Source organism: Trachemys scripta, chromosome 1 (assembly GCF_013100865.1).
Source record: "Trachemys scripta elegans isolate TJP31775 chromosome 1, CAS_Tse_1.0, whole genome shotgun sequence".
Taxonomy (NCBI): Eukaryota; Metazoa; Chordata; order Testudines; family Emydidae; genus Trachemys; species Trachemys scripta.
The window spans coordinates 6375256-6388345 of record NC_048298.1 but is presented as its reverse complement, the minus strand read 5'-3'; the positions used below and the strand labels follow the sequence as shown (position 1 = coordinate 6388345).

General features: G+C 45.3%; 1 protein-coding gene across 1 annotated transcript in view; it reads left to right on the top strand.

Annotated features, from left to right (window-relative positions):
* Positions 1-13090, top strand: part of LOC117873537 (collagen alpha-1(VII) chain-like) — a 227207-nt gene that overhangs the window by 51219 nt on the left and 162898 nt on the right. Inside the window, exons 18-23 of the mRNA XM_034763016.1 lie at positions 2211-2357; positions 3171-3290; positions 9985-10131; positions 10318-10521; positions 11653-11792; positions 12425-12548. Of these exons, the coding sequence (XP_034618907.1) occupies positions 2211-2357; positions 3171-3290; positions 9985-10131; positions 10318-10521; positions 11653-11792; positions 12425-12548 (882 nt within the window). The remainder of the gene's footprint in view (positions 1-2210; positions 2358-3170; positions 3291-9984; positions 10132-10317; positions 10522-11652; positions 11793-12424; positions 12549-13090) is intronic.

Here is a 13090-nt window from a genome sequence, read left to right as displayed (position 1 = left end):
GCAAGACAGAAGCAGTAATTCTTCTGCTCTACTCCCCACTGATTAGGCCTCAACTGGAGTATTGTGTCCAGTTCTGGGTGCCACATTTCAGAAAAGATGTAGACAAATTGGGAGAAAGTCCAGAGATTAAACAATAAAAGGTCTAGAAAACATGCCCTGTCAGGGAAGATTGAAAACATTGGGTTTGTTTAGTCTGGAGAAGAGAAGACTGAGAGGGGACATGATAACAGTTTTCAAGTACCTAAAAGGTTGTTACAAGATGGAGGGAGAAAAATTGTTCTTCTTAACCTCTGAGAATAGGACAAGAAGTAATGGGCTTAAATTGCAGCCAAGGAGGTTTAGGTTGGACATTAGGAAAAACTTTCTAACTGTCAGGGTGGCCAAGCACTGGAATAAATTGCCCAGGGAGGTTGTGGACTCTCCATCACTGGAGATTTTTAAGAGCTGGTTAGACAAACACCTGTCAGGGATGATCTAGATAATACTTAGTCCTGCCATGAGTGCAGAAGACTAGATGACCTCTCAAGGTCCCTTCCAGTCCTATGATTCTATAATCCAGGCTGCAAGCCCAGTGGATGCTCAGAAGGCTGCATGTCTGCAAAGCACAATCCCTGAAGCGTGATGGTCAGTCCTTCTGGCTGGGAGGAGCCCGCCATAGCTAGCTCCAGAGTACGTCATCCTTGCTCCCGAGACAGCCATGGCATCAGGGAGAGACATAAGCTATTTCTCCCTTTCTTTGCAATCTAGTCTTGCCAGATGGGAGGAGTGAGAGCTCCTGGCTCTGCACCCAACCTCCTCAGCTCTCCTCAGCACACCCTCCTGGTCCCAGTCCGGTCTACACAGCTCCACCCTCAGTCAACGAGTGTCCAAGCAGGCCATAGGAGTAGCTCCCTGGACCATCCCATCTCTCCTGGGCCAGTCCCCAGGACTGGCAGCCTCTCCAGGGTCTATCTCCCATTCTAAGGGCATGTCTACACTGCAGTCACGGAGCATAATTGCTGCTTGTGTAGACAGGCCTGTGTTTAATCCAGATCAAGCACCAGAACAGTGAAGCCATGTCAGAGCCCATTAGCTATGCCAGGAATCTCCTAGGGTTCTTGATGGACTGATAGAGCCTGCACTAAACCATGCGCTGCCACAGCTTCACTGCTCTGGTACCGGAGCTAGCTAGATTAAAGCTAGCTTGGAATGTCTATGATACACCCTTGGCGGGGCTGGCAGGTGGGAGACCTCCATTATCTGCTGCTTAAAGCTTTCTTCTGAGATGATGTTTTGCACAAGTTGCATTTCCTGGCATGCAGGAAGTGAGTGCAGGAGAAAAAACGTTGCCGACCCAATTCTAGATCCTTTTCGTTGCATTTTTCCAAATGACGATTGAAATGTTCTGTTTCACCAAGTACGAGCTTTACGGAATGAACGTCTGGCCTGTTCAGACCCATCTTGGGATTTATTGAAGCAATTGTTCTAAAAACGGACAAAGAAAGGAACTTCTGCAAATGCCTCGTTTTTAAAAATAGAAGATGATCAATGACATTTTTGGGTTAAAATTGCCATGAAAAGTTTCAAGACACGATTTTTCATAATAAGTTCCCAATGTAGGAAAAAGGGAATTTTTTTGATGCAAAAAATGGCTATCTTTTTTTTTTCCCAATGAAAGCCCAACTTTCTGATTTCTTAGGAGCCTCCCAACTCTTGACAATTTTGCACAGCGTTGAAAATAACTCAACCTCCACATTAAACAGAAAGAGCCTTAAGGCTGGGTTATTGATGGGTTTCTCTCTTTACCAGCTAGTACACCCACATATTGGTAAGGAGGGGCAAACTAAGGGGGTATGGGAAGAGCGCAGCTGCCCCCGTCTGCTAACAAGAGAACTCCCGCATTGCCCCTTGACTTGGACCAGCTCTGTCCTTATTCTTTGGCTGAGTGGTCCAATAGATAGAGCATTGCACTGGGAGCCGTGAGTCCAAATTCTGTTCCCAGTTGTCCCACTGATGCATTGTGTGACCTTGTGCAAATCACTTAAGTTCCCTCTGCCTCAGCTTCTCCAGCTGTAAAATGAGGATAATAACACTCCTTCTCCTTTACCAAGTGTTTTGAGATCTATGGATGAAAAGGATTGTAAAGATCATGCTCGCTACCGGAAGCATTATGACTTTATCCTGTCATTATCACAAACTCTTCTGTTTTTTTTATTGTTGTTATTAATTAGGTGGCTTGGAAACCTCACAGATCGTTCCAGCAGAGATCATATTTTTCACAATTACTAAACTGCAGGAGAGCACTACGTACACCATCCGTGTGTCTTCAATGATCCGGGAACGGGAGGGAAGCCCAGTGCTTCTGACTGCCAAAACACGTGAGTACCTAGGAGACATGGGCAGACACCACTATATAATGTCACCACTGCAACTGGGAAGTAGATCTGTTCAGGCTGACATTTCTGTGCTCATCTCAAAGTATCAAGAGTTTGGGATCAATTCGGAGAAACAACCTAAAGCGTAGGGATATTATCTAGCGCCGAATCTAAAGTATCTACAACCTAAATGGTAAGGATCATATGCTACAGATGAATCTAAAGTATCTACAACTAAAGTGTAGGGATCATATCTACAGTAAATCAGCATAGCGCCATTGGTTTTGGTACAGCTACATCGATCTCCACGAGCTAAGAATCTGGCCCAAGATGCTTACTCGGACGTATGGAGTACCATGCTGTTGGAATCATTCCCGCGCTCTGTTCCTACATACGCTGCTAGTGAGGCAGGCTGAATGTCAGTATCGCAGCTGGCCCGTGGGTAGGATCCTGGAGCTGATAACCAGCTGGCAGGAATTTCCCACCCACGTGTGGCCTGGCACAATTGGCCAGGTGCAGTCTGGATATTTTGGATCTTCCTCTGAAGTATTTAGCAGAGGCCATGCCAGAGACAAGATACCAAACTCAACAGGCCAGCCATCTGTTTCATTTCTGTAATGACGATCTGGAATTTTTGCCATTGATTTCAATGGGCCCAGGATTCCACCCTTGTATAGGGGGTGTGTGTCTGTTTCCTTCTGGCCCGGTGAAATTCAGTAGATTCTCCCTCTCGAGCTTTTTTATCTCATGCCATCGATTTAAGTGTTTACGCAGCAGTAAACGATCATTGTTTCTTTTCTCTTTCTTTTTAAATAGTGGGTTTGCCCAAAGTGACTCAGTTTGCAGTTCAGGAGAGCACGGAAAGCAGCGTTTTGTTGAGCTGGACGGGTGTTCCGGGGGCATCGGCATATTTATTAACATGGCGCCTGGCATCAGGTAACGGCTCTTCGGTGTCATTGATGAATGGCTGTGGGTAAGGAGAGCTAATGTAAGGAAAGAAGAAGAGAATGTGAGGTGGGGAGAGTTGTAGAGTGTGTCTCCTTAGAAAGATCTTGGGAAGGGCCATATTGCCACAATATCACATCTTCACTATTCTTTGGTTCCCCTTGCTCGGCCCGTTATTAGTTCACGACGACATAGGAATTGCCAGACCAGATCCGCCCTAAGGTCCATTTAATCCAGTGTCCTGTCTCTGACAGTGGCAAGAGTGCTCCAGAGGAAGGTGCATGGAACCCCATCATGGATTAAACCATCAACAGAGGAAGTGTCTTCCTAACCCGGACAATGAGTGGCTGGATTATGCACTGAAGCATCGAGATTTATATCCCTGATCTTTTTCTAATCCAATTTAATGCCACTGTGGATGTTCTCATTATCCATATAAATGCCTGATCCTTCTTTTGAATCCTGCTAAGCTCTTTCCCTCTTACCTCATTCATTTCCCTCCGAGAAATAAGAATATTGTCTGGCAGTGAGAGCAGAGGACTGGGACTCTGGACTCTCCCCACAATGCCACTCTTCCTGTGTGACCTTGGATGAGTCATCTTTGGGCCTCAGTTTCCTAATAAATACTGGGAGTGATGATGCCTACCCTACAAGGGTGTTGGGAGACTTAACTGGTCTAAAATTTGTACAGTGCATTGAGATCCTTGTGTGGAAGGTGCTCTGGAGATGAGAGTTTCTGAGTACCCACGTCTCCCACTCCCATCAGTGCTCAAGCAGTGTTCCCTCTAGTTTTTTCCATCCATGTGCAGAATGAATTTTATGTGCACCATATTGAGGTAATGTGGGGATGTGCACCAAAACCAAAAACCTAGATACAATATATATTTTAAAAAAGTTACCATAGGGATAATTACTCCAGCCAGGACAGATTAGGCATTTTAGAACTCACTACCCAAAGAATTAAATTTGAGCATAAGAGAGAAATAAAAATTATGAAATGCACAGACCAGTCAAAAAACTGAAATAACACACTTTGAAAGAAGTATTGAGAAGTAACAACAACAATGGTACAAGTATGTGTTGGGAGGTGAGTGTGAAAGACAGAGTGTGTGTGTGAGACAGTGTGGGAGTGAGAGAGACGAATTGCGCATCTTAGAGGGAATTTAGGTGCTCAGCACCTCTTTCAGTTTTGCCTTCTTTCATTAGTTTTCTTGAAGGCAGTGGCTTTCAATCTTTTTTCATTTGTGGACCCCTAAAAATTTTGAAGGGAGGTGTGGACCCCTTTGGAAATCTTAGATATAGTCTGCGGATCCTCAGGGGTCTGCGGACCACAGGTTGAAAACCACTGTTCTATGGTGGTAACAACCTTCTGTGGACCCCTTAGACATAGTCTGTGGACTCCCAGGGGTCCACGGACCACAGGTTGAAAACTAGCGCTCTAAGGACTCTACTAGGTTTGAAAGGCATGATTTCCCTTTACAGAAGAGTCACTGTGGTCTGATCCTAGCAAGTTGTCATCCAAATGCTGCAATATTCTGGCCTTAGACTTCCATCTATTTCATAGACTCATAGACTCATAGACTTTAAGGTCAGAAGGGACCATTATGATCATCTGGTCTGACCCCCTGCATGCTGCAGGCCACAAAACCGTCCCTACCCTTCCCTTGACTCTGCTGATGAAGTCCCCAAATCCTGTGTTTTAGTGACTTCAATTGGCAGAGAACCCTCCTGCTAGTGATCCCTGCCCCATGCTGCAGAGGAAGGCGAAAAACCTCCAGGGCCTCAGCCAATCTACCCTGGAGGAAAATTCCTTCCCGACCCCAAATATGGCGATCAGTAAGACCCCGAGCATGTAGGCAAGAGTCTCCAGCCTGACCTTTGTTAGCCATTATACTATTTACCTACCATTGCTCGGTATTCCTCAGCTAATATGTTTTACCATTAAACCATTCCCTCCATAAACTTATCTAACTTAATCTTAAAACCAGACAGGTCCCTCGCCCCCACCGTTTCCCCCGGAAGGCCGTTCCAATATTTCACCCCTCTGACGGTCAGAAACCTTCGTCTAATTTCAAGCCTAAACTTCCCCACCCCTGGGAAGAGTAATCAAAATAAACCCATAAGATGGACTGTGTTACCAATCTGAAACTGGTTCCACTGTGTCTCTCCTCCTGCATGTACATTACAGTAAAGGAGGGGAAACTTAGAGAGGACATTACCTGCATTGAAGATCAGCAATGCTGCACTCCATATTTAACCAGCGAATCTTTCTTCTATCTCTACTGCCTAGGTCAAGGATTCATAGAGTTTAAGGCCAGAAGGAACTATTGTGATAATCTAGTCTGACCTCCTGCATAACATGGGTCATAGAATTTCACCCAGTAGTTCCTGAAGATAAGGGAACTATTCATCCCTCCTTGCACTGATCTGCTTCAAATCCACCTCCAAGCTCTGTACACAGCTATCTGTGACGCAGCCACTCTATACTCCAAAAATATGGAAATTACAGGATTTGAAAAGACTGTGTCGGCCTCCCCATTAATAAAACAAGGCAGTTGTTAAGGAAGTTCAACTTCAGCCTTTGCCCGTGAGGCACCATGTTCCAATTAGAGATGGGCCTGAACCCACCCTCTCCCCTTCCAGACCTGAATAACCCCAAACTTGAGATCCATACATTAAGGATCATTGGGATTCTCGAATCTGACCTCCATTGGTTTTCCTGAATTAATCCTTGCTTCAAGTCCAGTAGCTGAGTTTCAACTAGAGCAGATCTTTGAGGGAAAAAAACCCCCCATCCAATCATGATTAAACAATTTCCCGTGATGGAGAACACACCCAGCCCTTGGTAAATTGTTCCAACAGTGCCCTCACTGTTAGAAAAAATGCTCCTTATTTCCAGTCATTGGATCTTGTTTCACCTCCATGATAATGCGATTCTTTTCCCTGCATGTTATAGATAGGTGCTTATGGAGCTTGACATCCTGTTCTCTAGACACCAACAAGTATCCCGTCTTACTTTTTATCTGTTAGGACAGTGATCCATGAGCATTGAAGATCATTTGCTTCCAAGTTTTCTGTGTCTCAGAAACAGATAATGCCATTTTTGATAGCATGCTACTCCTCCTCCCTTTTTGCCCTCTCGAGCCTTCTTAAATAGATTATAACCATTGTACCTGGAAAGATAATGGAACAAATAATTAAGCAATCAATTTGCAAACATGTGGAAGATAATATGGTGATAAGTAACAGTCAGCATAGATTTGTCAAGAACAAATTGTGTCAAACCAACCCGATAGCTTTCTTTGACAGGGTAACAAGCCTTGTGGACAGGGGGGAAGTGGTAGACGTGGTACATCTTGACTTTAGTAAACTTTTGATACTGTCTCGCATGACCTTCTCTTTAAAAAAAATAGGGAAATGCATCCTAGGTGGAGCTACTATAAGATGGGTGCAAAACTGGTTGGAAAGCCATTCCCAGAGAGTAGTTATCAGTGGTTCACAGTTAAGCTGGAAGGGCATATCAAGTGGGGTCCCGTAGGGTCCGGTTCTGTTCAATATATTCATCAATGATTTAGATAATAGCATACAGAGTACACTTATAAAGTTTGCGGATGATATCAAGATGGGAGGCATTTCAAGTGTTTTGGAGGATAGGATTAAAATTCAGAATGATCTGGACAAACTGGAGAAATAGTCTGAAATAAATAGGATGAAATTCAATGGGGACAAATGCAAAGTCCTCCACTTAGGAAGGAACAATCAGTTGCACACATACAAAAGGGGAAATGACTGCCTAGGAAAGAGTCCTGTGGAAAGGGATCTGGGGGTCAGAGTGGATCACAAGCTAAATATGAGTCAACTGTGTAACACTGTTGCAAAAAAAGGGAACATCATTCTAGGATGTATTAGCAGGAGTGTTGTAAGCAAGACACAAGAAGTGATTCTTCCACTCTACTTCACGCTGATTAGGCCTCAACTGGAGTATTGTGTCTAGTTCTGGGAAGCATGTGGAAGAGAGAAGACTGATGGGGGACATTATAACGGTTTTCGAGTACATAAAATGTTGTTACAAGGAGTAGGGAGAACCTTCCTAACTGTCAGGGTGGTTAAGCACTGGAATAAATTGCCTAGGGAGATTGTGGAATCTCCATCACTGAAGATTTTTAAGAGCAGGTTAGACAAACACCTGTTAGGGATGATCTAGATAATACTTAGTCCTGCCATGAGTGCAGGGGACTGGACTAGATGACCTCTCGAGGTCCCTTCCAGTTCTATGATTTTAACATTCCAATCATATGAATCTTCCCACTTCTTTCAGTGATACCAACTAGGTCAAATTTTTGCTCATAAATGAGCCAATCAAATTCCTCTTGCTTATTACCCAGGCTCCTAGCATTAGTGAATAAGCAATTAAATAATGTCTTCTCTTCACATCATTTGGTGCCACAATTCATTTTGTTCTTGACATCTTGATTTTGTGCTAAATTAATGCTCATTTGTTCCCCCTTTTCACCCTCTCCCTTTGTTGTCAATTTAATGTTTTCCTGACTTAATCTAGCCAGTCTGTCCCCTAGAAGATTGGTTCTCCTTCTACTGTGATGGAGGCCATCCAAACTACATAGCCCTTTCTCTCCATAAAAGGTGGTCCAATGTTCCGCAAAACCAAAACCTTCTATGTTACACCATGTACCTAGCCAGTGGTTCTCTTCCAGAATGTTCTGTCTTATGACTTCACGGGACAGGAAGGATCTCCAAGATGATCACTCGGACATTTCTCTCCTTCAGTTCCCTTCTGAATTTTCTGGAATCGTTAATAATCTGGGAGGTATCACACGAAGTGGTGTCGTTAGTGTTGATGTGCACCATGCCCACCTATTTCAGAAGCCTATTCAGTCTTTCAGTCACATCTCTTGTCTTGGTCCTGGGAAGATAGAGCTCCACCCTGCTCTGCTCCTGCGCCTTGCAAGATTGTGCTTTCCTTCCATTCTTCTTGGCATAGAATCCCTGGCAAGGATCCTCTGTCTTCTTTGGATGGTTGGAGATCTCTTTGGCACGTTTCTTAGTACTGTAGGCTGGGCTGAGCAGACACCCTCAGATATGTCCTACACACCTCTCCATTCCATTCGGCCAGCTGGAGCTTCAGAGACCTTGTCTGCAGTTTCCATGCAGAGAACCTAATAATGATTGGATACTTCTGGCAGTGTGGGATTCCCCCTGGTGCTCTTCTCTCTGGTGATCACAGTCTGTGTATCCTTATCTGCCTCCAGGGGTGTAGAATGCCACTTGGTCATTTTACCTCTGGTGGTTATAATCCTCCTCTCTGGTTTCCACTGTCTTTGGTTTGTTGGTCGGCAGTTCCTCTCTTTCTTGAGTCTGGTGTGCTGATGCTTTCTGAACCTGGTTATCCAAGTACTCCTTAGCCTCTCCCACACTTCACAGTGTCAGTACTCCTCCTTCCAAACCACTAAGCTTTTCTTCCAGCACGGCCACCAACTTGCACTTTGTACAAAGGAAGTTTCTTCAGGCTGGAAAGAAAAATAGCACATCCGTTGCAGGTCACAGACATGGTTCCATCTCTGGCCATGATGGTATTGAACATAGAACTGTACCTTGAGCTAACACTTCTGACACGCACTTTCCTAACTGCCTCTAAAACTCCCCTGTTTGCCAAACTTTGTGGCTATAATTACAATGTAGGGTGCTCCACACAGGGTCTGTCTGTGGTTATGATGAGTTTCTTTGTCTCTATATTAACATCAATAGATTTAGGCTTGAAATTAGACCAAGGTTTCCAGGGCCGGCTTTAGGAACTGGGGGGGCCCGATTCGGTGGTGGTCCTGGTCTTCGGCGGCACTTTGGCAGCGGGTCCTACTTGCTTTGGGTCGTCCGCGGCACTGAAGGACCCGCCGCCCAAATGCCGTCAAAGACCCGGAGCGAGTGAAGGACCCGCCGCCAAAATGCCGCTGAAGAACCGGACCGCTGCCGGGTGAGTAAAAATTAAAAAGTTAGGCGTTCTTCCTTAGGGCGTGGGGCCCTCTTAGGTGCAGGGCCTGATTCGGGGGAATCGGCCTAAAGCCAGCCCTGAAGGTTTCTAAACATCAGAGGAGTGAAGTTCTGGAACAGTCCTTCATGGGGAGCAGTAGGGACAAAAAACCTAACTTGTTTTAAGACTGAGCTTGGTAAATTTATGGTGGGGATGGTGTGATGAGATTGCATACAATGGCATGTTGCCCATCTGTGACTGCTATTAGCAAATATCTCCAATGGTTGGAGATGGGACACTAGATGGGGAGGGCTCTGAGATACTACAGAGAATTCTTACCCAGGTGTCTGGTTGGTGAGTCTTGCTCACATGTTCAGGGTCTAATTGATTGCCACATTGGGGTCAGGAAAGACTTTCCCCCCACCCCCAGTCAGATTGATAGAGACTCTGGGTGGTTTCTCCTTACACTGCAGCATGGGGCATGGATCACTTGCTGGTTTGAACTACAGCAAATGCTGGATTCTCTGTAACGTTAAGTCAGTAAATCACAAATGAGGACTTCAGTAAGTCAGTCAGAGTTTATGGGCCTACTACAGGAGTGAGTTCTGTGGCCTGTGATGTGCAGGAGGTCAGACTAGATGATGGTTCCTTCTGCCCTTAAAGTCTACGAGTGACCTACCCTCTTTCCTTTCTTTTTTCCAGAGTCTGACCTTTCCACTGAACTGTTGGGAGCAGCTTCTAGATCGTATCGAGTTACAGACCTGAAGCCAAGAGGGATGTACTCATTTTCAATAAGGCCACTCTTCGGACAGACGGAGGGGCCAGAGGCGGTGCTTACTGAGCAGATTGGTATGAGAAACGGAGTCTTGTGTTGCAATTCCTGCTGGTGTCTTTGCTGTCACTACTAGCTCATGAGATGGTGCTTGGCATGGCGTGTTCCCATGCAATCCTGATGCCTTTCGTGGCTAGTGGTGTTCTTACTATGACCTAGTTACGCAATGGATGCAGTTCCCCTCTTTTGTTTGCTTTTTACAGTGGCATCTCGAGGGAGTCCTTCCACTCCTGCTCCTACCATTACTTCTTTACCGCCTGCCACTACGTGGCTCCGGTCCGTGGGCTCTAGCCATGCAAGGGCCACTCCTCTTCCATCAGCCACCACCATGACATTACGAATGACCCCAGCAACCACAGTTGTGACAACTAAAGCGTCGCCACCATGGACCACCCTCTCTGGGCCAAGTGAGTTTGAATCCACACGGGATTCAGTGCTGATGAATTGGTGCGTTATAACCAGCGTACCTCTTGGATGCTGTGATCTCCTCTGATCTCACGAGCTAAAACTGGGGTGGGCTGGGTGAATACTTGGAGGGAAAACTGCAGACCAAAAACAGGTGTGCAGGAGGCATGTTGGCAATCATAGAATGATAGAATTGTAGGACTGCCAAGGGCCTTGAGAGGTCTTCTAGTCCAGTCCCCTGAACTCATGGCAGGACTAAGTTTTATCTAGAACAGCCCTGACAGGTGTTTGTCCAACCTGCTCTTAAAAACCTCTAATGATGGAGATTCCACAACCTCCCTGGGCAATTTATTCCAGTGCTTAACCACCCTGACAGTTAGGAAATTTTCCCTAATATCGAACCTAAACCACCCTTGCTACAATTTAAGCCCATTGCTTCTTGTCCCATCCTTGGAGATTAAGAAGAACAATTCTTCTCCCTCCTCCTTGTTACAACCTTTTATGTACTTTAAAACTGTTATCATGCCCCCCCCCCCCCCCGTCTTCTCTTCTCCAGACTAAACAAACCCAATTTTTTCAATCTTCCCTCATAGGTCATGTTTTCTAGCCCTTTAATCATTTTTGTTGCTCTTCTCTGGACTTTCTCCAGTTTGTCCACATCTTTCCTGAAATGTGGCACCCAGAACTGGACACGGTACTCCAGCTGAGGCAGTGCAATCCAGTAGGTGGAGCACTTTCCTCTCTGTCAGCAGGTGAAAGAACCCAGAGATGTTAGATAATCACACCTGTTATAATCGTAATAATACTGAGACCACTGCTCTGAAACAGACTGATGAACCATTGTGTCTGACGTCCTGTCTGTGATGGTGGCCAATGTCTAATGCATAAAGAGGAGGCATAAAATGCATGTAAGAGAATTGAGGTGTGCAGCAGCATCCCATGGGGGTGAATGTATTGTATCGTCTTCACTCAACACACCCTTGAAACCACAAGGCTTGATTGTATCTTGGACTGTTCTCCCATAAAGAAGAAGAGTCCAGACTTTTATGACAAATGCTGTCCAATATGAGACAGATTGGAGACCCATGGCCTCCCTGTCCGTGATTTACGGACATTCTACCTTCGCTTTGCAGTCTGTGGCAAGTTCAAAGCGGACATCGCGTTCCTGGTGGACGAGTCTTCAAGCATTGGCCAGAGCAATTTCAATAAAGTGAAGGACTTCCTCTTCCGGATCGTCTCCTATTTCCCCAGAATTGGGCCTGAGGGAACACAGGCAAGAGACCATTATTCTATCTATCTATTGTAGGTACCTTTCTTCATTCTCACAACACCCCTGTGAGTTAAGGGAATGCAGTCTCTCCACTGTGAAGCTTAGAGAGGCTAAATGGCTTGCCTGAGGTCACACAGGAAGTCTGTGGCGGAGAAGGTAATTGAACCCACCTCTCCTAAGCCTGAGACTAGCATCCTAACCATTAGGCCAGCCTTCCTCTTGGTCCCCAGCTGGACATTCCCTGTTTTATGCCATTTTCTAGGAGTTTCCCCAAGCCCAACCCTCACTAAAAAAGAAGATCTCAGCGCTATTGAAACCTTGTATTTCAATGTGCTCACTTTGGGCCTAATCCAGCGCCCAGTGAAGTCAACGGAAAGACTCCTACTGGCTTCCATAGGCTTTGGTATAGGTCCTTTGTTTGTAACGATCCACTTTGCACATGTGCTATCTGAATTGGACCTTTAGGCTAAGGCTCCATGTTACTTTCTTTCAAGTTCCTTGTTCTCATTGACTGCAGACCATTAATAGCACCCCCGTCCCATGATCAATGCCTTTTACTCGTGTTTTTATATCCATGACCCACGCTCCCTCGCTCCCTCCTGCCACCTTTATCGGCCTCACGTGCTCTTTGGCAGGTTGCTGTAGCTCAGTACAGCGAAGAGCCCAGGACTGAATTCCACTTTAACCAGCACAAGGATCGGAATGGAGTTCTCAAAGCCCTCAAGGAGCTGCAGTACACTGGAGGCAATACAAAGACAGGTGCGCACCGTGTATGCATGTTAGTGTTTGCAGGACGTATACTTTTACAGTCACCAAGTCTTGATCTGGATTTGACTCTCAACTTCCCCAGCAGTCAGGTGGTGTGGTTTTGGTTTAGAGTTTTGAATCAGTCTGTTATAGAGGTTGGTTGGTTGCTTGTGAAGTGAAGATCTAAACGACTTTAAAATGTGGATTGGGATGGTCTAGAGTTTTGGTTTGGACCCATTTTTAATAATAGCCTGGCCGTCTATTCTGGTTCTTTCATCAGCGTCCTAGTTTTTCGTCTGACCTTCTCTTTATAATTTTATATCCCCTCATCCTCCTTAATTTAATTGTTGTACCTAACATGGAGCCCTAACCGCAAGATTACCTACCTACTGAGAATATTTTTAAGAGTGCTTTTAACTCTAAGACATAGCCTTGATCCTAACTCTAATCCTACTAGTCTTACATGCAAGAATTTGCAGGGTTGAGTTTTATGGTTCAGCGCTAGATTCTATTTCCTTGGGATTTATTTAGATCACAGGGTCTGTGTCCTTTGG